Source organism: Electrona antarctica, assembly GCF_951216825.1.
Source record: "Electrona antarctica genome assembly, chromosome: 8".
NCBI classification, from domain to species: Eukaryota; Metazoa; Chordata; class Actinopteri; order Myctophiformes; family Myctophidae; genus Electrona; species Electrona antarctica.
In genome coordinates, this window is record NC_136789.1 from 2,363,516 (window position 1) to 2,388,259 (window position 24,744).

The 24,744-nt window shown below is 40.7% G+C and overlaps 1 protein-coding gene across 2 annotated transcripts; it reads left to right on the plus strand.

The window, feature by feature from the left end:
- Positions 1 to 371: 371 nt before the first annotated feature.
- ammecr1 (AMMECR nuclear protein 1) lies at positions 372 to 23,196 on the plus strand. 2 transcript variants are annotated; one of them, XR_013790540.1, is made up of 7 exons: positions 372 to 2,093; positions 9,052 to 9,162; positions 10,707 to 10,821; positions 14,587 to 14,677; positions 15,720 to 15,770; positions 16,822 to 16,918; positions 17,486 to 17,518. XR_013790540.1 is itself a non-coding variant. In XM_079507354.1 (6 exons), exons 1-6 carry the CDS (start codon positions 1,558 to 1,560, stop codon positions 17,598 to 17,600), a joined length of 1,065 nt encoding a protein of 354 aa, XP_079363480.1. In that variant the 5' UTR covers positions 385 to 1,557; the 3' UTR covers positions 17,601 to 23,196. The 2 variants fall into 2 exon arrangements, 1 of the variants encoding a protein (XP_079363480.1); XM_079507354.1 differs by lacking the exon at positions 15,720 to 15,770 and having other exon boundaries at positions 385 to 2,093; positions 17,486 to 23,196.
- The last annotated feature ends 1,548 nt before the right edge of the window (positions 23,197 to 24,744 follow it).

Here is a 24,744-nt window from a genome sequence, read left to right on the forward strand (position 1 = left end):
CTTTACACGGGTGTGATTTTTTATAAACCAAAATGTGTACACTGATCATTGTACAAATGGAACAATTCCTACAATCTCAGTTAAAAGATGTACAGGATTTTATACTGTGTAATATGCTACTGTAGATTCACTACATTGGGGCCAATTTAAAAAAAAAATACAAATAAAATCAAAAGGGGCTCCAGCCTCCATGTGACCTAATGCATATCAAATTGGAATTTGGAGGTCCCTGTCCCTGAAATTAAAAAGGTTGAGAGAATCACTATATGCTGTAAAGGAAACAAACATATGCCTATGATCGTCATGCGCATGTAAAGTTTCTTTCTGGGTACAAATTTGACAACACTCAGTCCCCTCGTACGTCTACGCATTATGTGTAGAGATCGGGCGCAAGATATTTCCCGAATCGCAATTCGGCGTGGCAAGGGGACGGGAGCTATGCCTGACTGTGCGCCTACAGAATGATTACAGGGCTTTTCCAGGCAGCAATACTGAGCACGGCTGCGGAACGAGGGTTGTGCCAAACAAACCCGGCGGATCATTTCTGACGGATGATGGAATAGAATCCTCGTCTGTTATGTATCCCAATAAACGGATGACAACAACCTCCAAACAAAACCAACAGAAAACTTCCACTTCTCCTGTATTTGACGCGGGGGTGGTATTGAGAGATTTTTAACAACCAAGCTGGTCCAAGATCAGACATGAATGCAAGGTGCATTAAAGTGAAGCGGTTGTTTATTATGGGTGGTTAATGTTAACTGAGATGATGACTGGGGCGACGCTGACGCTTTTCATTATGTCAAGCCGAACCTGCATTGTCAGATGCCATTTTACTCTGCTGCGATTCTATCCCGGCTGCGCCTGGAATTCCAACATACTGGGCCTGGTCGTCTCTAAACCGAAGTTCGCCAGAAAGTAGTAAACAACTGGTGTTATAATAAGAATAAGCTCCATTGTCCGATGCATTGTGCGCTATTCGTGCTGAAGCTTATGGGTCCTGCGTACTCCAGCTCCCGGCTCCCACACAAAGCGGTGTGTGCTGCAGCCTGGTCCAGTACTGCTCTCACATCTGGACTGCCTGGCCATAGTTGATCTGTCTGTCTGCGGCCTTGTTGGATCGTGAGGTGCCTGAACTTGTGGACGGTTTATAAGCTGCTAGAAACCCTACTGCATCGGAGGGGACTCGTGTCACGAAGAAAGGGGGTTTTAAATATTATTTTTTTTGGCGTGGACGTGTTTGGGATCCATTAAACCATCGTGGTGGTCTAAAAGAAGCTGGACTGTCTGGTTGTCTAGTATCAAAGGCTAATCGGCTATGGATTTTAGTGCGTGAAGGCACGCATTTTCTTTTTAAAGGCAACGGTTAGGGTGACATTGCAGTCTCTTGTCACGTCGGGTTATTTCGTCGACCGACATAAAACAGTGAAAGTATAGTCCGTCGTACGTCTCAACGCAGTGGAATTTGTACGTGTGGTCGGCGGCGGCGTCCCCCCACCTCCTCCACCCACCACCCCCTCCTCCACCCCACCGCCGTTCCCTCCCGCGGTGACGGTGATGGGTCGGAAGCGGTGTGTCGGTGCAGATTGTTCCAAGATGGCGGCCGGGTGCTGCGGGGTGAAGAAGCAGAAGCTGTCGGGATCCCCCGGGGGGTCGGGGGGTCCCGGCGGCGGTGGCGGGGTGGTCGGCGGCGGGGGGGCGGGAAGCGGGGTGGCAGGAACCGGACATTGTGGATCGGACTTGGGGATTGGTTCCTCCACGACCGTCGCGGCGGCAGGGAACGTGAGCGGCAGCGGCAGGGCGGTGAACGGCCTGGGGGGACCGGGGGGGAACGTTAACGTTAGCGGCGGCGGTGGCAGCAGCAGCAGCGGCAGCACAAACGCGTTGTCTCCGCCTGTCCACCCGGCCGGCTACAACTCATCCATCGGCCTCTCCCCGAATCTGAGCCCGGGAGGACCCGGCTCGGGAAGCGGCGGAGGAGGCAGGAAGATGGTCGTCTCGGCGGAGATGTGCTGCTTCTGCTTCGACGTGCTTTATTGCCATCTGTACGGATACCAACCTCCCAGAACACCCAGGTTTACAAACGATCCCTAGTGAGTTTGTCTCTTTTTGTTTGTTTGTTTTGGTTTGCATGTCAGACCTGCTGGATGATGCTTTTGTTGTTCAAACCACCCGGTACAACCATTGTTGTGTCTCGTGACACGCTGACAAGTTCCCCATAAGTTTCCCCCTTGAAATGCAATGAGGGGAGAACTGTGTAAAGAAAATGCATGTTATTAGATTTTTGATTAGGCTAACAAATAAGGTTGAAGTGGACAACACTTATATTCGTCCCAAGTTGCAAAGTAGGGCCTTGTGGACATGACTGGCTGCATGGCTATTGGCTAACTGTTAACATTAATACCACTGGCCTTCCGAACCTCCTCTGTGCATCAGATCTAATGTTTCGGTCTGAACAGGGTTTTTGAAAAGCTGCCCTGTTCATCCGCAATTAACATGAGGGGTTTCTGGAGCAAATGCACCAAATACACATTACCCTTAGCCCTTTGTAGCCAGCTAATGTAATGCTAGCCACTTGAGCCTGGTTTCAATTAGCTAACGTTATTAAACGGCACAGCACGGCTAATGTTAGCTAGCTAGTTAGCCACGAGCTACTCTAATAGGAGAGCGGAAGGGCGATGATTATCTTGAATATCTTCAAATCAAAACAGCAGTACACCCACAAGAACATTATTTGAGTCATTTAAGAAGCATTCAAGAGTACAATGCGTACATTACTGAATGACAGTCAAAAAATATACCCCTCCGGTAAATTAACTGTATGTACCAACCTGCTAAGGGGTTAGCTGTTAGCTATGTTGAGGAAAAAATAGGACACGATGTTGAGCTGGTTAACTTAATTAATCTACCAATAAAGTGTCTTTGATCCAAATGGACGGCCATGTGTGCCACTGTGCACAAGTCCACAAATTCTGTGCACATTTCAGTGGTGAAGTTAACTTCACAGTGGAGTTTGTGGCTGAACAGTAACAAATATGGTTCGGCTTCAACTAACAAAGAAACATGGTAGATTGCTAACTTTAGCCATGGTTAGTTGCATGCTAACCTCAGCCAAGGACCACCAGATCATGGACACAGTGTAAACTTGTGTTAAAGACCATTTAGTTGTAAATAATTGATATCTTGTTCTCAATGTTGTTCACATGCTGAGTTAGACTAGAACTAGCTGTGAGAGACAATGTCTTGGATGTCATCACTACATACATGGGTATAATTAACATGTCAGTTATAAATGAGCATTTTGTGACCGTCAATCATCACGAGGCTATTTTTTACTTGGTCACACACGAGACTTTCTCGATACAAAATATATATTTGGCTATATTTTTCAACTGGAAAAAAATAAATACGCTTTTCCAGTTTTTACCTAGTATTTACCATACTTATTTTGTTGTTGTTCAAGTGTCATTTTTGTCTAGACCAGATGTACCGGTATATAAAGTTGTTTGTTTAAACATCGTTATATACCGGTACATCCAGCCGAGCCGTCCAACGACTGTCAGGGTGGGACAGTTGTGTGTGCGCCATTTAAGTGTTTAAAAGGAATTAACATTTGCAATATTTATAAACACTTAATGATAATATAAACACTTAATGATAATATTAAGTGTAAATATTGCAAATGTTAATTCCTGAAATATTCAACAGTTAGCTTTTTGTATACCAGTTTTACCAGTTTTACTAGTTGCAAGTTTGCAAAGCTCTATATAGCTCAATGGTGCCTCTACTGGTAAAAGAAAATGTCAGCATAGTCTACAATAAAGGGCCACTTCACCCCTTTTGTAACCAGATCTTATTTTAATGATGTTTGGGAGACAAACACTTTCCTGGGGTTTTTATGTCCTGGACTACAATTACCATAATACTTTGGTGCACTGCTCCTCCTTGTGAATAGTGGGAGGGCTGTCTTACTGAGACAACATGTAGTCTACCATCTAGGTATTAAAAAGGTCTCAAAAGTCCTTAAATTGTCACATCACTGTAATCTGGGGACCCCCCAAACCACAGGTTGAGAACCACTGGTCTAGAGTACCAAAAAGATGCAACCATTGCATTTGCAATGATGACTACCTTTGGTCATTGTTCAGATGCACGGGGCAACCCGGCGCTTCCCTCTGAGAGGCCTGTCAGTGTGCACTCAGTGCACCCAGAGCGCAACACATTGAAATTTCATGTTCATCTGTTAGTTTACATTAGTGGTGGATATTGCTTTCAATCTCACGATAGATATGTATCACGATACAGAGGCCACGATACGATATATATCGATCATACATTTATTCAAAATAATGACCATGTTGCACAAATACAATAAAACACTTTCAAGTCTGTGAGATCTTTAAATTAAAATAAAATGTCTAAATATCCTAACAAGTTTGCATTGCAACTTGCAAGGGGGGCTTTGATAACGTTAAACAGAGGTACATTTGTCAACACTGCGTCACCCAGATAATTCGTGGCATTTATTGCCTTTTCGATACAGCAGCCTCTCGATCGATTCACCTATTGTCCAGATTTTCGATCGATATATTCATATTGCCATATCGATTAATTGAATGCACCACTAGTTTAGATACACTACACATGTCACTGTTGGAACTTGGACTTTCATTCAAATTAAATGAAATGGTATACTTTACGGATATTACAAATTATTGATGCACTGACTGAACTTAACAAGCCGTTGCAATTTTCCATTATAGTTATGTGTACACTTGCATACTAATTCCAGTCAGTTTATAATGCACATTTCAATTCCTCTGTGGCTTGCTTTGTACAGCTTCTACCAGATATGTGTGCCTCTTGACCTTTCAATATGAAATGGAGATTGGGGGAGAGTTGCAATACTGCAATAACTATTCAGTCTAACATATATAGATTTCAGCTCATTTGCATGACCAAAGTCGGGGGTGAGAAACCACGATTTACCAAGTATAGTGAATGATTTACATTCTTGTATCAATCTTCTGTAAGCGTGTAATAATTCTTTAACCTTTTATAGGAAAGGTGTATTTTCTAAACACCCACTTTTTCGTATTTAAAAAATAAATTATCCAATGCTTTTATTTTGTAGATTTTAACGGTCCAATTACTCTGTGTGGACTGGGGAGTACACTGGGCAAGACCTATGCTGTAGAGTGCATTACTGTCATTTGGCAGAAGTAGTGGGATTGTAGCGGATGTACTGCTCAAGGAAATTATGTTTGACGCTTTACAAATCTGTTTACATTCTCTGTGAATGTTGTGATTGGTCGAAAAATAGCATAATCGGGGGGAAATACAACTGACGCATGTTCCGGCCCGGCACTTCCGGCCATGCAATCTCTGCCTTAGGTTGTGGCCAGGCTTTTCTCTTCGCAGATAAGTCTGGGACCGAGCCTGGTAAGGGTAATGTTTTATTTCAAGTAAAATAAGTTATGAATAAATACATTATTTAACTTTTTGAACTGCCGTCAATAATTTGGGCATGTCATAAACAAATATTAAAAAAATATATCAGACCCACAAGCTCACATGTGTTGTGAGTGTGTAGGTCTTAATACGGCTTAAATACTATATTTAATTTAGTGTTTGTTTTAATCAATTAAAAAAAAATCTAATTGATGAATCTATGGTATACATAACAAACAATATATGTGTAACTGAAGGAGACAGAATACCCATAAAAAGGCAAAAACCCTTTATTCACACACAGAATTAATCATATTAATGTGTCACAAACTGGCTAATGGTGAATGATGAAACGATGAACCATCCTGAAATAAAACTGAACTCCCAAAGTGAATGTAAATTGTAAACCATCTCAAAATTATATAGATTAGACAGGGAGTTACATGAGAGAATGAAACTTAGGTTGGGATTTTAACCCATTTAGGCCTGACGTCGAAATAAAAAAAACATTCGCTCTGAAAGAATATATATTCAAAGATCTGTGCCGCATTTTTACGATTTTTCAAAAATAGCAGACCTACAAGCTCGTAGCACGCCACTCGGTGGCGCGCTATGAGCTTGTAGATCTGCTATTTTTCAATAGCTAAAGTATAACATATTACTTAGTTAAAACACAAACGCGTTCCCATCCAGAATCGGTTAAATGTCAAAGGTTTTAAATACCACACTGAAGAAGGCTGTTAGCCGAAACGTTTGTCCCGATGAAGTAAATAAACTGTTTAAATGTATTTCTTGGTGTGTGCAACCTCTACTTTTTAAAATGCCAAAAGGTTAAACATTACAATGGAGGAATAGGATTTAACAAATGTTTCCTCTATTCACATAATGGCTCCTTTAAAGTCTGTCTGTGCTTTGCGCAATAAATATTACAGCCTCGTTCAATGTTTCGTTCAACATTGATTATCTTTTAATATCATCCAAATCATATCCTTAGCCTTACTACTCTATGGAGTGCAGACTGCAGAGCTATGTTTTGATGAGAGGGCATGAAGAACGGAGATGCAAGGAAATGGAAAGGAGATTGCAAGATTTGTAATTAATCTTTGCCAGCCAGTGAGCTGTTGTGTTGACTCAGGGGTTGACTCAGATTGGATGCAGTTCCCTGTTTGATAGGCTATATGGTACTCCATCCTCTTCAAATTGAGAGGCTGGTAAGTATTTATGGTGGGACTCCTGCAGTAGTCTTGTGCCGAGAGTTTACACACCGGGGAATCCATGTTATATAGCCCCTTCGTGTTGTAAATGTAATCAAATATCCATACATGGTGCCAGTGTATCGATGTGTCGCAAGAGGAAGTACGACACCGTATCAATTTTATGTCCCATCCCTAATCCAAATGTTTGGGTAATTAATGTCCTGAATAGATAAAACAACATATTACCACTTTCAACTTCACATCCAATGTGACTCAGCACTATTAAAAACGTATGTGGCTTTCCGGTGTTTGTATTGTGAGCAGAAAGTAATTAGATTTAAAGAGCAAATTTGCAGCTATGTAACCTGAATGCTATCATTCTACGTTGGGGAGGTTGTGAAAATCTGATGACACTTCCTAAAGTGCTTGCTGTCAAAGGCCATGGAAAATCTCTGTCAGCCTACGTACTAAAGTACTTCACAGCAAGCTAGCAACATACAGAATGTACGGTGGCGCTTTCGCCTCACAGCTAGAAGGTCCTGGTTCGATTCCCGCCAGGGATGCTGGGGCTGTGTTCTCTCCTCCGCTCCGCGCCATCAGCGCCCATAGCCTAGGTGGGTTTGGCGAATGGGCCTTTCTGTGTGGAGTTTGCATGTTGTCCCCATGTCGCCTAGGGTAGGTAGTGGGCCCTCACAAAAAACATGCAGTAATCCTGGTCTCTATACTGCCTCCATCTGGTCAGTCGGGGCACCTGATGGAGGGGAAAGGATCTGGTTGGAATAACATGTTCCTTCCACCCGCTACATCCTACCGGGGGAACCCCCCTCCTGTCAGGTGAAAAGAAACGGCCTGCTCACTCCTCATGCATTGAAAGAAGCATGAGCTCATTTCGGGCTCCTCCCAGGTTTGGCAGAGGGAGAGTAGCTCCCAGGTTTTGGAGTTTACATTGGCCCCTGGGTGAAAAGATGGGTTACAACCCCCCCAAAAAATACAGAATGTATTGGAGAGTGCTACATCAGATTTTCTGACGTTGGCCTTGAATTGAAAGTAACATAAGGTAGACTGAAGGTTATGCAACATTGAAAAGTACATTTCTCAGTTTAAGGCCAAGACATAAGATTGATCCATATAACGAACAATAATCCGTCAGGTCCCCACCAAAATAGGTGGCTGTGAACAAGTAGGGTGCTTATAATGTGTCTATACTTTCAATGGCCACTGAGTCAAATGAAATGTTACAAATTATGGTGTGTGTGTGTGTGTGTGTGTGTGTGTGTGTGTGTGTGTGTGTGTGTGTGTGTGTGTGTGTGTGTGTGTGTGTGTGTGTGTGTGTGTGTGTGTGTGTGTGTGTGTGTGTGTGTGTGTGTGTGTGTGTGTGTGTGTGTGTGTGTGTGTGTGTGTGTGTGTGTGTGTGTGTGTGTGTGTGTGTGTGTGTGTGTGTGTGTGTGTGTGTGTGTGTGTGTGTGTGTGTGTGTGTGTGTGTGTGTGTGTGTGTGTGTGTGTGTGTGTGTGTGTGTGTGTGTGTGTGTGTGTGTGTGTGTGTGTGTGTGTGTGTGTGTGTGTGTGTGTGTGTGTGTGTGTGTGTGTGTGTGCGTGCGTGCGTGCGTGCGTGCGTGCGTGCGTGCGTGCGTGCGTGCGTGCGTGCGTGCGTGCGTGCGTGCGTGCGTGCGTGCGCGCGCGCGCGCGCGCAGCAAGTCGACTAGTAAATCCACTAGTCGACCTTGTTGGTACTAGTTTATAAGAAAAATATAATTTTATGTAGGCCTCAAGATCAGGTAGGTTATAGTCACCAATGTACAGTTTTTAAATGTACAAATATTTTTGTACATTTAAAAAATCTTTTTTACATAATAGGTAGTTAAACAACTAGTCGACTAGTCAACTAGTGAAAATGACTAGAAGTGAATGCCCTAGTGGAGGGGTTCCCACACTTTTTGACTTGAGAGCTACTTTCAAAATGACCAGCTCGGCAAGATCTACCCACCAAATCAATTATTATACCATTGCTGAAAATAGTTTAAATATGTACCTGAGGGGGCTTCGGAATAGTAGAGTTCGTGTTACATTCTGTACAGTATAAGACAAATGCACTTGGAATGGGAAATGGAGGGGGAGAAACATTTTTTTATCGTTTTTTTTCTTCAATATATTTAAATGAAATACTCTTTAGGGGCATGTCATGTGATCTTTGCCTTTGTGATCTACTGGTAGATCGCAATCTACCTTTTGGGCACCCCTGCCCTAGTGTGTGTGTGTGCGTGTGTGTGTGTGTGTGTTTGTGTGTGTGTGTGTGTGTGTGTGTGTGCGCGCGCACACGTGGTGTGTGCGCTAGCACCACTCAAAAATTGTAAAGGAAAGCTTCCCTATGATATGTCATATAATCATATCTGTCTTCTCTTTTCAGCCCACTGTTTGTCACATGGAAAATAGGCAGAGACAAGCGGTTGAGGGGTTGTATAGGTACATTTTCTGCCATGAACCTGCACTCAGGACTCAGGGAATACACCCTTACCAGGTAAGGTTACTAAAATGCAGTCAGAGCTTATCTGTCTGAGCTTATAGGTACTCTCATAGAGTGCAGTTAAATATTGTTGCTGTTGGGCAGAAACCTTGTATCGCCATATTTCATTGACCATGATTAGGGGTAAATGTTACCCCTAATCAAACTAGGGATGTACCGATGAGACATTTTGGCCGATATTGATATCCGATCTAATTAATTGCTGTTATGGTCGATAACCGATGTCGATATGATCTCATTCTGTATTAATTATAATAATTTTGTCTATTCTGAGAAAAGACACTGAATTTGAAAAAAGCAATGCTTCTTTATTCCAAAACTAGGGATTGTACAGTTATTGACATATTGGCCCATATCCCAACATAAACAGCTTGAATGTAGTATATTTATTTGAAAATCTTAGGGCCAATATCGTCCGATACCGATGCAATGACCGAATAATTGCCCATCTCTAAATCAAACTTACCTTATGATACGACCAGTTTGCTCACTGCTCATGAATGGCAGTGTTTATACTGGATACACATTTTTAACTGAACAAGTTAAGAATTGTTGCAGAATATTGCATAGCATGTGATCATTTCTTCCCCAGCTTTAAGGATAGCAAGGTTGGTCTGTCTATCCGTCCACCAGATCAATGCTCCACAGCATATCTAAATTGCAATGGAATTTGCTGTGCATCTTCATGCCCCCAGAATGAACTTTACTGATTTAGGTGACCCATTAGGCCAAAATTTTCACTTGCACACAAGACATTTTAAAATCAAATGGCCTGGTGCCAGCGAGTGCACAGACCATATACTCCTTGTGAGAGGACCTGGGTTCGAATCCAACTCTAATCCAAATCCGCACGCACCTTGGTTTCCTTTCTGTCTACACTATCCTATCTGAAATTAAGCATATATTTTTTTGGAAAAAGACATCAGTTGAGTAACCCTTCTCGCTCTGCACAATTCTATACTTTTTTTTCCTTCTCCCGCATAACAAATTTAACTCTATATCCTCTATAAAGGTTTGGCCCTTCATTTTAATCTCCTAGTCCTACACATTCCTTGACCTATCTGACTAACCAAATAAGTGTGTGTTATGCACAATGTTATAGCCATGGTGTCATGTAAATCAAGGCACTGTCATTTACACACATTGGTTTCGATATCATGGATCATTTGATAGCCACGCCCTGTACCAGGTTAGCTGTGTTATTCTCTTGTTTCTTCATTTAGAGGCTGCAAGCAGAGGTATCATTGGTTGGACCACAATGTGGCATTTGGAATGCAGCACAGCGCACAGGAAACAATCTTTGATTATTTAATGATAACAGGCCCTACAGTTGTCTTTTCTTTTGTAGCATTTGAAAATGTGTAGACCTATGTATTACATCACATGTTATTCTTGTAACAAGACATGCATAAAGTAGTGAAAACAGCATTTTCACGTTGGGATTCAGTCGGTCGCTCACCCCTCCCTCCCCACCCCCAAATGCATGTTCACTTCTTCCCCAGCCCTAACTTGTGGCCATATGCTTTGATATTTGACAGTGCCCTTAAAGACAGCCGCTTCCCCCCCATGACAAGGGATGAGCTGCCTCGCCTCTACTGCTCAGTGTCTCTTCTCACCAACTTTGAAGACGTCGGTGATTACCTTGACTGGGAGGTAAGGTACCTTGTCAGATGAGGAGTTTTGCTGTTCCAAGTGCTGTCTCAGAACATTCTCACAACATTGCTTGAACATGAAATAAAAAGTGCTTTTCAATAAATCATAAACAGAGTAACAGACATCAGAAAAAAGATTTAGACTAAGGAGATAGAATGCAGCTTTAGACAATAAAAATGGAATGCACAATTAGAAATGCAACCTTTTAAAGCGGACCATCAAAAACATCGACTAAGGCAATCTCACCCTCATTTCTTTTTGGGTGAGATTGTAGGTCCCTGGGACATGTGACAAGGCTAGCAGGAAGTGGCCTTACGTATCAAAGCACAATCCACTTTGCAGAAGACCAGTCAAATGGGTAAACTCAAGTGATGTCACTGCAAGAGTATTCGGCCTGTCCAAATTAATAAGGTTAAGTAATATCGTGGTCTAAAATAAAGCCCAGGCTATTAATTGAACTCTTGGGTCATGCTGAGACCAGCTCAGTGGCCTTGTTGTTAGAGTGTCCACCCTGAGACTGGGAGATCAGGGTTCGACCCCAGGCCGGGTCATTCCAAAGACTCCAATTCTAAAGAATCCAATTCAACATCTGACCAGGGGAGGCAATACGCCTCTACAGCCACAACTTCCTTGAAAAACATAGAACTGGCTGACTAAATTAGCGATTTAAATGCTAATTTCAACCTGTCACTTAGATGTTCTTGTCCGCTAATCAACAAAAGATCTGAGAGTGTTGGGGCCAACCTTTACTTTTTGGATACAATGTGCGGAAAAGGGTAAGTGGAATAGTGGAAAATATGCGCTGGCTCTGAAACGTGGCAGAATGGTAAGCCAGTGGGACCTCATCTCAGAGCTACAGTATGAGCGGAGGGATAGGTTCCATATGGGGCTATGTATAGTGATGTGTAATACAAGTAAATCTAGTGTGAGCAAGGCTGAAGTGGCTTACTTCATGTTACAATGTTATACGTAGTGTAAACCCATTAGTAAAAGATGGCTCTTGGTGCAACCATTGTTATCTCTTGGTGCAACCATTGTTATCAGTCACTCATCACCGGTCCTTACCAAAATTAATTAACTGAATGTTATAAATATCATTGTAAAATGAGTTAATTACATAATAGTTTGAGCAACTGTGTGCATCATGTGAGAAAGATAGAGACCAGGAGCTTCATTCATAACAAACCTTATAATTATGCTTAAATATTCTCTTAATATATCCCATACATACTACTTATGCCTGATTATTGGAAAATACTTCAGTCCGGTCACTTTAAATGTGGAATTGTTTCATACTCCTGATTTATGAATCTTGAATGATCTTAGATTTTCTCTTAGCTAGCTATCTGTATTGCCTGGAACATTGTGGGCAGGATGCAGCTGAGATACTCAACCTGTCACTGAGTTCCCTCTGAAAAGTCCCCAGTTATTTTAACAAGTGTTTATGGTAGCGGATGTCAATGTAACTAATGTAGTACATCTGCAGTGGTTTGATGTGGTCTCCCTACTCTTCCATTGAGAAATGTATACCTTGAGAGTGAGTCAATGTCAATAGAATGATTTGAATCAGATGGACACTAGATGCACTGCCATCTAACGGTTTGGACATTGTCCTCTCTGTCGGGAGGAGACAATGGACATTAAACATATGGATTGTAGCCTTAACAAGTAATTTTGCAGCCATTTTCTAGAGTCTAGACTTTCTCAAGGTTGTTCCATTTGGTGGCATAAGCAAGTGTTAGTGTTACGTGTCTTGCGTCAGCAGCTGAGAATAAATTAATAGAACCTATTTTTTTTTTTACTTTTGTAGAGAGATCCCTATGCATCATGTCAGCTTTGTAGATTAAGCAGAACAACTCGCAAAACAATTATTACTGACTAGGCACAAGTTTGGGCAGCCAGGGGAGACTGGGTATTTTGGAAAAATGAACAGATGCTGGCCAGCAGTTTACAGTTCTGCTGAAGATACACCACCCTCAGCAAAGGGTTGGGCTATATCTATTCTAAATTTAAGGACCGGTGTCTTTCAGAATACTTCCTTAGCATAGAGCAAGACAGCTGCTCGCTTCGGGCACCTCCTCACAACGCACGGACAGCCTCACGGAACCTAGCACCACACAGCCCTGTCCTCCAACCTCAATCTGCCCTGCAAATTAATTTGCGTCAAACAACTCCTCTCCCCGCAAATCACGTGTCACCAGTGAAAGGCATGTTGGGACGGGCATGTTAACGTGAACACACACGCTGTTTTGCGACCACACTGTCCGCCCCCTCCTCAACCACCTCCTTCGCCGTGCCATACACATGGGCTACATGCACGCCTGGACACTGACAACGAAAGGTTACAGCCCTGCGCACACCCAGCGTGGCTGCGCGACACACTGAACAGCATTATCACAACGGAATACTTATCTGTCGGGGACTCGGGGTGGCCAAATGGAGACGTTTTCTTAACCGCCTACCATTAGCACGCAACAACAACAGGGTTTAAGTCCGCCTGGACGGGGAACTGCCTTGGCAACAGTTACATTACTGTGCACTTTTATATCTGTTGGATCATAACATATGAATACTATAATCCACCACTCGAAGGAACAACACAATGACAAAATACATACAGACATGCAATGACCAACGCTGGCTCAATAGCTCACGAACGACACATTCCTAAATCACACAAAACATCTCATTCCTAACCTGATTATATAAAGAACAAACTACAACTTGCTTTGAAGCCCAAAAAGCCAACCTCCGCGTTCACCGTTTAATAGCTTATATCTCCATGGGCAGCAGACGGTGGGACCGTCTACAAAGTGCAACACCGAACGTGAAAATATTCAATAACTTCCATTTACAGGCAGAATATCACCACCAAATTTACATCACACATCAATGATTGTACTACAGCATTTTCTTGCAAAAGAAACATTTAATTAGCCTACTTTTGTGCCCAACCCAACTTCCCAAGACCATCTGTAAACAATTCCCCCACTATCAGTAATGTGATCTATTACATCGCATTACCCACACTGAACATCATCATTGATGTTCATATATTCAGAACGGGTAAGGACTAGTTATTAGAAATTGTATTTGCTGTAACTGCACCTCTACATGTGTCTACAAAGGTTGAATGAAAGTTATTTTAGTGAACAAGTAGACAGAAATTGTACCATGCCATCTTATAATAATCACTAAAAAGGGGCTGTCTCAGGACAGAAACGTAGTGAGAAGAGGTACAATTAAATGGAGGTCATCATTTGGTTTGTGGAAGTATGGAAATATAACTACAATGTGTAATCTCAAATGACAAAGAATTTGGGACTAGAGCTAACAGCTCCTGGTCTAGCCCTGTTTTACAAAGTTAGATTTTCTGATCAGACTGTGTAAAGTCAGAAGGAGCAGCCATCCTTTTAGGCTCTGATTGTTGATACAATGCCGTTTCTGAACTGCTGAGTGGGCTATTTTCAGCTGGCAGAGTAGTCCCATTAGCCTATTGTTGAGACTAGAGTAGAGGGTGGAAATAATTTGGTGAGATTCTGTCGACCAAGTGTAAAGTGCAATGTCAGTGTAGTGTAAATTCAGAAGAATACTATAGGTGAGTAATTTGTTTAAATACCATATTGCTAAACCTGAGTAAGGATATAACAAAGAAAACATGTGAAGCACTTGTCTAGTTTATTTGATGTTATGTAACGGACTAAATACATTGCCACAAGGTTTCTAATATCTGGCCACTGTTGGTTTTCTATCCTTTCATTCCAGGTGGGTGTTCACGGTATTAGGATAGAATTTTTCAATGAAAAAGGATCAAAGCGCACCGCCACCTACCTACCAGAGGTTGCAAAGGAGCAAGGTGAGATTGTGTGTAATGTTGTATACTTCTGAAATGTAATCAGATGTGCAAGGTCTTTCTGTCTGTTTAGCAACCAAGTGGTTAACTCACCTGTCGCCAATTGCGCCTTTTGATGCCTATTTTCGTATGTACCTCGTCACCAATTGCGCCTTTTGATGCCTTTTTTAATATCAATTGATTACGGTGATCTACTGCGTCCAGTATGCCCTCATAACACTGGTAGCGGTCTGTTTAAAAATTAAAAAAAACGAAATGGAAATTTTGCTGGCTTATGCTGTCTATGGGGATTGGGGACGCAGGTTTTTGAACGCTAATATCTCGGATTCTTCTTTTTGGGTCAAAACAAGCTAGATGTGCGCCTCATTTCTCAAAACGATATGATCCTCGCTTACAAAAAGTATGTTTTGGGTGGATTAAATGACATTCGCGCAACATGTTAAACAGCAGATTTTTACTTCCTGATTCTCGGTTTCCGGCCAAACTGGCGTTCAATCTAAAGGTGCTCCCATTGAAAATGCACTTGTGGCGGCGAGAGTCCACCACCAGATGGCACTGTGGCGCCGAATGAGTTAACATTGATGGGATATTTTCTTTAACGAGAAAATAATCACTTACATTAAAGCTGTTTTGTGATCGAATGTTACGGCTTTGAAGATCGACAATGACGATCACGAGCGACCAGTTGGTTACAACTGTAGATGATACAGGAAAAACAAGTGATCGACCATAAACAAAGCTCTGTTTGATGATACAGGAAAAACAAGTGATCGACCATAAACAAAGCTCGGTTTGATTACAATCAGAAACTGGGATTAGAATCCGAGGTAAAAGCATCTAAAAATGGTAAACAGACCGTGGCTCAAATTCAATGGCCTCGAATTGCAACTTTCTAAACTAAATTTGTTGTATATATGGAACATAACCTACTGTGAATCTGTTCACAAAGGTTTACCTAACTTTGCTACTACAGGGAAGAAAATGCACATATATGTTACTCTTTTTTTTTTTTACTCTGTTTGCTCTTTCTTGCCCTCTATTCTAGCCCTTTGCTGTTATCTATGCTGCTGCATTGTCTGAAGGAAGCCAAACAAAAATAAGTTTTACTCTTATATACCTGTGCACAAGATGTAACAATAAAGTACAACCTTGAACCCAGGGTTACTTGAGGGGATTTCAGGGGATGCCCAGCAAAATGAACTAGTATAGCATCAAAATCAGTTTAACCACTTAATTCGAAAACAGCCGATCTATAAGTTCGCAAGGCGTCTTGTTGTGAGCTTGTAGAAAAATTGTGAAAAAAACTTGGTGCTGTCCGAGTTAACTCATTTAATCGCAAATAACTCACTGTTATGTTAATTAATTATTTTAATTGCAATTAATTGCATATTTATTTTATTTTAGCCATTTGGACAGTGGTTCTCAACATGTGGATCCCCAAATAATTTTGGGAGGTCCCCAGATGATGATTTTAATGTGCAACATTGTTTTCTCACTCAACAGTAAACAAACCAACATACTGTAAGTGTACCAGTTTATAGGGTATCTGCACATTTATAAAGTGACAATAATATACCCATCTGCTGCAGCTGCAGAGTTTTTAATTGATTTCCAATAGAAAATGAACTTAGTTTCGCATAAAGGCAGCATATTTTTCCACTCCCATGTTAATATTGGTATAAAATATCTGAAAAATATCCCTCTAGGGTACATTGTGAACAGAATTACGGATGACTTATTTGCAATTAACTAGATAAATTGTGTGATTAATCGTACAGCACTAAAACAAGCTCTCCTCCCTGGCGTGCGCGCTCGCGTGTGTGGCTGCGCAACAGTGACACTTGGTGGTCCACAAACGCTATTTCCGTGCTTTGATGGACGGACACGTGGACACCTACACATAGGGACACACATTGCTGTCTATAGAAGTGGCTAGCACCACTCAAACTATAATCTTGACTATGTTTAATTCAAATCTTATAGGAATGTTTTCAAATGGGGATCCACAGGCAAATGCATGCATATCAATTTTGGGGTCCGTCACATGAAAATGTTTAACTCCTAGGGTGATGTGTGATTTGTTAGTTAACTTGTTACAGTACATTAAATGGATTTTAGAATGTTTGATTCATTCCCTTTTCCCACAGGTTGGGACCACATTCAGACCATAGATTCCTTACTACGAAAGGGAGGTTACAAAGCTCCCATCACAAATGACTTCAGGAAGACCATTAAGTTAACCAGGTAAGATCTTGACATCCCTAAACAAACATGTAACGCTAGGAACCCACACTGATTTTCTTTCTTTTCAGTGGTTTAAGTTAGGTCCCAGTCGTATGCTACATATGCACTGGGTTGCTATGCGATCGAGTAAACAGGCAATGAACCGGAAGTGAAAGAATTAGTCTCCATTCACCTCCATTTTACATTATTTCAAATGATTTATCTCAGATTCTTTTCTCCGATTCTAATGAAAACAAGCTTTATTCACGGCCCATAACTAAAGCGACGCTGATCGTGGTTACATGTTTAGGGTGAAAAACATTGCAAACGTTTTAGCTTTCACTTCTGGTTCACGACCTGGGGTAATTTTCGCTTTAAGCAAAAAGCTTAGAATTAATGGAAAGACATCAGCAGGTGGCGAAATAATGACTTATTTTTTACCTAGCAGAATTTATTTTACAAAAGAGGGACATTTATCCCTTCCCCAAAAAAGGAAAAACGATTATTTTATAACCGATTAGTTCGATTTAACAGTTGCACCCGTACAAGGGAATAACTAGCCTTTTGACGACTCTTCCTCACCGCTAGGTACCGTAGCGAGAAGATGACAATGGGTTATGCAGATTACATCACCCACCGTCAGCATCATCACTACCAGAATGGCATTGGGCACCCTCTACCACCCTACAACCATTATTCCTGACAGCGAGCCGCATGACCAATCATTGGACCTCTCCTCGGACCTTTTTCCAGGAGAACCCGCCCCATCCTGGTCTAGCTATTTCTACTACTGTACCATTTTATGATGATAGTTTCCGTTGCCATGTTGACTGTCTTAGCAGACGCTGACATGGCAACGGGTGGCAAGGAAGCAAGCATACATTGATTATGGCAAGAAATCATAATTTTCCCCCATTTTATTCTTCTGCAATTAAGCATTTGCAGCATATATTTACCCATCTATAACCCCTCATTGTTTTTTATTTTTTGTTTTATTTTTTTTGAGAATTAAACAAATAAAAGATTTTCCTAAACATTAGTTTTTCAGCAAACCTAATTAGGTTTTTTGATTCTGTGGATGGAAGGAAGTCTCTTAAGGTGGATTAGTCTTGCGTTTTTTATTGTTTAGGCTTTGCTACACTTCTACATTTATGCTGGTAATATGCTTATTCGTTTTCTTTATCATAATAGCCAGGCGGACTTTATGTATACCATGTAGCAAGGCAACTGCAGTTCTAATAGGCTGCATCTTCTTTATTTCATGTCTCCTCAGAAAAAGATAGACTGTTAAGGTTGGTTTGGCCGTGTAAACTCTTGTATTATCATAGTTGGGGAATAAATGTTGGGATCTATATACTCATATTTGTAGATTGTTGTAGGGTTGTGACGCTACTCAGCCAGTATTTCCTGGTGGTCTTTATTGTTTTGGCTCACAATCGTGTGTTTGCTTTTTTTTCTGTGTTATTAGATGTTTGGTCTGTCTGACATTGGAACCTGTTAGAGTAAATTAAGAATTGGATATTGTCAAAATATTTCAATGGCAATTGTTGGGAACCCCTACCCCCACCCTGAGTAGTTCTGGTGTTATGTGATGAAACCTGTAAAACTTGAACTGCGTTTGTTTGGCTAGAGCTCACAGCTATACTCTGACTGTTTTGTCCAGCGCTTTCACCATTGAGTACAAATGTGAAGGAAGCCATTTTGTATGAGGATGAACCTGTCAGGAGCTCGTTGATGGGTTTATTTTATAGAACTGTCCTGAATCCTTTTTTCCCCTCTCTCTCCAAGCGTCAGATATTCTGTGCAAATATTTATATATAAATAATCTCAATCTTTGCGGTTGAGATTTTTATCTTCGCAGAGGGTATGTTCTCCACATCGATATATCATAAAGCTGCACTGCTATCTTTGTTTGTGCATAGAGTTGAAACATTTATAAAGATTGCTATGGCCATTTAGCCAAAACAGCCAGAGGCAGATTATTGTGCGAGTATATTGAAAGCGGTTACAATACTTGCCAACTCCGCTCGGCACCTATACACGCACTGTGGCTGTGCAATGATTAAAAAAAACATTTAGCATCCAAATTTCGTATGTTGGAGTAGCAACCTTTCGAACAAGCTTTCACATTTTGGGGGCCAGGCCTATTGATTATCCTGTCAAGTAGACTAGAAGGATTTATTCTCCAGCTTTAAGGGGTAGGGGTGTGTTTATCGGGGGTGCCTATTTTTTTATTTAGAAGAGCATTGGCGACGATGAATTGGAATGATTTAGTCAGCTGAAGAATGCTTGCATCTTAATTTACTGTGTATGTTGGTTAATGAGTTTGCTGGCAAGGAGACTATTGACAGGGACATGCGATAACTACTAAAAGCCATATTCTTTTTAATCCACACTTTTCTAAGAGTAGATGTTTGGTTGGTTTCGCTTGAAGTGTTTGCTTTCAAACCCATTTATTTGGTCATCTCTAACATACCAGGTCTTCTGATGTCTGAAGCCAAGGCTGGGCTGCCATCACTGAATATTTATTGAATCTAGTGGTTGAACTGAATGGCTTGTATGAGTGCCACTTTATTATTCAGGAGCCATTAGCTGCAATCACTTCATATAATCTGTATTTCTGAATACAGCTGAGCATTGGCCACATTCACATGGCAGCCATTTTGTTTTATGCCATGCTCACAGAGTATGGAGCAAAATGGCCTTTATGATTGAAGATGGTCTTAACCCACATGTGTGCTATTCCTTTGTCTACCCTTATGAGGTAACATACCACTTGATGCATGAAGGACACGTTCAGCAACATGCCATTTGACATTTACATTTGTCTTTGTCATGCCTTGCATGAACCGTGTGCTTTAAAAAAAAAATAGCAAATTGTAGAGCAGATTTAAGAGTACTCTGCTGTTCACGAGGACCCGTTAGTTGCTCATTGTGTCTCTACATCATACATTTTTGTGATGTATTATTTCTGTTGGTCTGTTTTGGCAGCTGCTCCGCAGTAGACTAGAGCAAACAAACAGTTGAATTAGCTTGAATAGAATCTCTCCGAGGGGCCAGGCTGTTTACAGTTAAGGTCTAAATCTAAAGTCAGGGCTTTGTAAGGACTAAAGAAGCCATTTCCCACCCAAATATTCCTCGTTACAAGTCACATTTACACACAAGTTAGGCTAGCATGTGTCTTGAATGTTTTTACTCTTTGAGGATTATCATTGTTGTGATCCATTGTGTTGGGGTATGTTTTTTTTCCTCTTTTAGTTCTGATGACTGGAAGTTTTGAGAGGCGCTCTGTATTTGACTGACATCTTTTTGTAACAGCCTTTACTAACCGATAGGTTCTTTTTTCTTTATGCAAAATGTCAAGGGCTTTTGGCACTCCATCCACAGTAACCCGAAATGATCCAAACTTAAGTTGTGTTGCCTTAAACTGAATGATTTGACAAATGATGGACCAGTACATGGTGCTGTGAGTGTTCCTGGCTTAGTCTATCTCATATTGTGCTGTTGTCTTAACTTCAATCTACTCTCACCCCCAGAGGGTGATACACAACCCAACATGTTTTACTTTTGCCCTCCATAGTAAGTTCCAATGAATTTGTCATGTTATGGTTTAAACCTACCTATATGCTCACATATTGCCCAGCTACTGGCGCTATTGTTTTTTTTAAATTTCTTTCAGTTAAAAAAATAAATAAAATTGTCATGAGAGATCATTTACTATGGTGATGGGATCAAGAACTTGCCCTGTATAGTGTGAGATTAAATTGGGTGTTTACTGGGGGACGGCATGTAAGTCAGACAGGGCATTAGTCCGACATGCATCCTGTTTATTAGGCCAGTGGCTTGATTTTTGGCAAATGCATTTTGGGAAGGAGTAAGTAATGTAAATTCAGCAATGTGAATTTATTTTATTTTGGAACAGTCATGCCTTATTTATATTCCGTTGTAGAATGGTGTCACGTACCGGAAATGCCAGATCTACAAGGTTGTGAGCCTGTAGATCGGTTATTTTCAGTGCACAACACTGGCATGCAACTAAGTAGGCTTCACAGAAGTTCACGCATTCATTTTCTGGTCCATTAAATACGGCACAACCTAAAAATTTCTGCTGCAAAACCAAATTGACCATGCTCTCTTTTACATAAGTCTTTGTATACACATGCAATGCATTTTTTTTGCATGTACATATGAGTATGAGACCTATGGTTTTTATCCATGATATGCTTGATCTATGGCTTAGACACTCTTATTAGCCAATAAGAGAGATTAAAAAAGTCAAAATAAAAAAAGACAAATATGGTGCTATTGGACCTCATGTGGGGTTGGTCACAGCATAAGTGACTGGTCATGCGGACTCATCGATCATATCATACTTAAAGATGCTGCATGTATGATTTTCTAATGAATATGTTGCTGTCTATTTAACCTGTGATGACACATTCTAATACTAGCAAAATAAGAATGTAATTATCACCGATATAAACATTACCCCCCTCCCCCTATTCACTTTGGTCCATTATGTGGATGCTCAATTAGCCGCCGTGAAAGCCCTCCCTCTAGTAGAGGTGCATGGTGTTCTTTTAGCCATCAAATGAAGGGGGGGGGGACAGGTCGACAATAAACCGTACCGACAGAGCAACTCATGGGGCTATTGAATGTCATGCAGACGATTTTCACCATCTGACAGCGATGTATTGAGAGAAAATCTACATGTGTTACCTTTAATAAATATCCTTGATATATGCAGATCTGTTGAACAGGTGTTGTTTTTCCCCTACCAGTGCAAGTCACCCCTGCAGGTTTGAAAGGACACAAAGTCACAAATATCCTCCCTCATTTTATTTCTCCCTACACTGTGGCCCAGACTCATATCCTGCTTATTTATTTCTATACATCTGTCATTAATATTATCAGTGGAAGTGATTGTTGCCTTCCGAAAATACGTATTATCCCATGGATGCTGCTCCCAAATCGTAGCTCATGTCAATTTCCTCTCAACTGTCAAAATATGTTTTGCCTACAAGTAGTTATTTTTGGAAAGGTTTGGTCATATAAAGGAAAACTTCCCCCTTTCTGCAAAAAAATATATGTTAATGACGTTTAGAAGATTTGGAAAACTTTCCCGGCGGTCTTATTGTGTGTAATATGTGGTTTTAGATATTTTTGATTTTAGCAGTGAGCCAAGTGTCTCTGATGTTATGGACACTGGACTCACTTACTTTCTGGACTACATGTTGTCTCAGTAAGACAGCCCTCCCCCTATCCACAAGGAGGAGCAGTGCACCAAAGCATTATGGGAATTGTAGTCCAGGAAGGAAGTAAGCCCAGTGTCCATGACAGAGACACTGGGCTCACTGCTAAAATATCTAAAACCACATATTACACACAAAGACCCCCAGGAAAGTGTTCTAAATCTTCTAAATGACATTAACATATTTATTTTTTTTGCAAAAAGGGTGAAGTGTCCCTTTAAGGCTTTCATTGAGCTTTGGCTCAGAGCCTTCCCAAAACAATGTCATTCAACATTATTTTTGAGGTCACTGAAACATCTTTCACACCTCCATCCCACACCCTAAAAGGTAGACTTGACGGTCACAGTGTAATTTGGGCCTCCCCTTGCGTTGTAAAAATAACTACACACTGCATGGAATGGACTCTTAGTTTTGTATTGACCATTTCAAGCATTGATACCTCATAGGATATTATGGAAAGGCACTTCTAGTTTGTTGTAGCACATTGTCTTTTGGTTCCATACCAGGGTTAGAGTTCAAGTCTCTGCATTCCTTGCGTGGTCATTCGTGTACTTCTGTGGAATGCACAAGCTCATGTTAACTTTGTATGTTGGACCTAACCAAAGATGCCAACCGCCATGCCCAAATGCTGCTCTTCAGACTTGGCTTCCTGTCCTTCCAAAAAACACCCCTGCAAAAGACATGTTCTTTATTTCTCTGTTTTTGTTTTGTTTTGTTATTTTTTTGTGCGTTTCTCACCTGTCTTTACTTATGAAGCAGCCAGATATTTTTCAATGAATTTTCATTGAGTAGTCTGAAGCCATTACTTGGCATCAATGATGGTAAAATGGTTGCGATTTGTTATTGTTTTGTTGTTTTGTTACTATTATTATTGCTATATTTTTTTTTAAAAGAAGAAAATCCCATGGTGTGCCTCCTAGCTTAATGGGTTTCTAAATGTTTTCTTTTTTCCCCCCCAAAGACCAGCAGTTATACTTTATATATAAAAAAAGATGGATTTGTCCTTATTTTTTATGCCATTAAAGATGAAAAAGCCTGTTTTCTTTACTCTGGACCCAGTAGCTGCACTGGTATACAATCGCACTGATAGATGAATAATAATATGGAGAAAAAAAAGTCAATAATTATGATAATGACAAAGGAAATAAGAACTACAATAAACTTGTGTTTGGAACTTTTTATTTAAAAAAAAGAAAAAAGAAAAAAAAAAGAAAATGACCTTTTTTGTACATTGAAATGAATTCTTTTTCGAAAGAATATTTTGGATCTAGTTTAAAATTTATTTTAGTGTTTTTCTATGTTCTGAATATTTGAGACACTGAGTTATAAGACATGTCACTGTACAAAAGTGGGAGAAAAAAATACTTACAGTGACTAAATGGGCTGGGAGGGTTACCTGGTGTAACTCCTCATACCAACTTTTATTTCCTCATTTGTTCTTTTTTTCTTTTTTTTGGTTCTCTTTTTCTCTGCTAAAGTAACAATGAAAATGTTGATGGAATATACGAACTGGGAAATTAAAAATACAATCCCCCTATAGAGTTAGATCCTCTTTCCCTTCCTTCCCCATTGAATTGCTGTTAGTGTGACGAGACTTGAAAATGGGCATTTATTACGATAGTATGGCTCAAAAAACATTTAAAAAAATAAAAATGAAGAAAAAGAAAACTTTAAAAAGAAACAAATGTGTGGGGAAGGTGAAAAATATATAGATGGGTTATCAGTGAGTATGTACGCGATGGCTGTGAAGATGATAATGTAGTTTTAAAACATTGTTATTACCTTTTAAAATCATTTATTCAATAAAAAAATACAAAACCAACTGTAAAGAGAAAAATGTGTTGTGTTTTATTTTCTGTCTATATCTCCTAGCAAGATAGAAGCTGCTGGGGCAACACTGACTTAGACTTCTTTCCTCAACTTAATTTAATCTGTACATTATTGTCATTGGAATTATCTGTCCCTCATGATAGTTGAAACATGGCATAAGGGTGAGTATAGATGACACTATTCCTTTTAAAATTGTACTTTTCAGCTTTCAGGGTTGATAGATGTCCATGTAAGTCCTTCTATGTATATGCTTAAATTGAAATTCCTTGTTTTTAAGGTCATGAATGTGCTTAGCTTAGGGGCACAGAAGCATGTAGTCCGGTAGCTTAGCGAAATGATGTGGACGCGGCGGACAAAAGCGCCAACATTTTTCCACATGCTCTCCATAACCATATGTTTCATTTTGGAAGGGGGGCCACGTCATCAAGATGTCAGAAGGCGGCCATCTTGGCGTTCAAAGATGGCCGCCAAATGAAAAAGGGCGGTTCTGGACAACCGTGGGTCCGACCGACTCGACACCGGGCACTGCACTCCCTGTGGGTGTGTGGAACGTGTGTGTCGAATTTGAAGTCGGTGGGACAAACGGTTCTCGAGTTACGTGGATTACAGATGTACAGACACACACACAGACTGTGTGCATTATAGTAGGATGTTGCCATCTTGTTGTAGCCCAGGTCTCCCTTCTAAAAGAGATTATTAATTAATATATATGTCAATGGGCAATGCCATGAGTTTCAGAGGGTACAGTAAGTATAGAGGTAAGGC

Bases quoted from the DNA above. Each gene is read 5' to 3' on its own strand.
- ammecr1 (XM_079507354.1), top strand. From the start codon at position 1,558: ATGGGTCGGAAGCGGTGTGTCGGTGCAGATTGTTCCAAGATGGCGGCC. The intron at 2,094-9,051 runs GTGAGTTTGTCT...TTCTCTTTTCAG, and splicing joins AGGTTTACAAACGATCCCTA to CCCACTGTTTGTCACATGGA. The intron at 16,919-17,485 runs GTAAGATCTTGA...CCTCACCGCTAG, and splicing joins AAGACCATTAAGTTAACCAG to GTACCGTAGCGAGAAGATGA.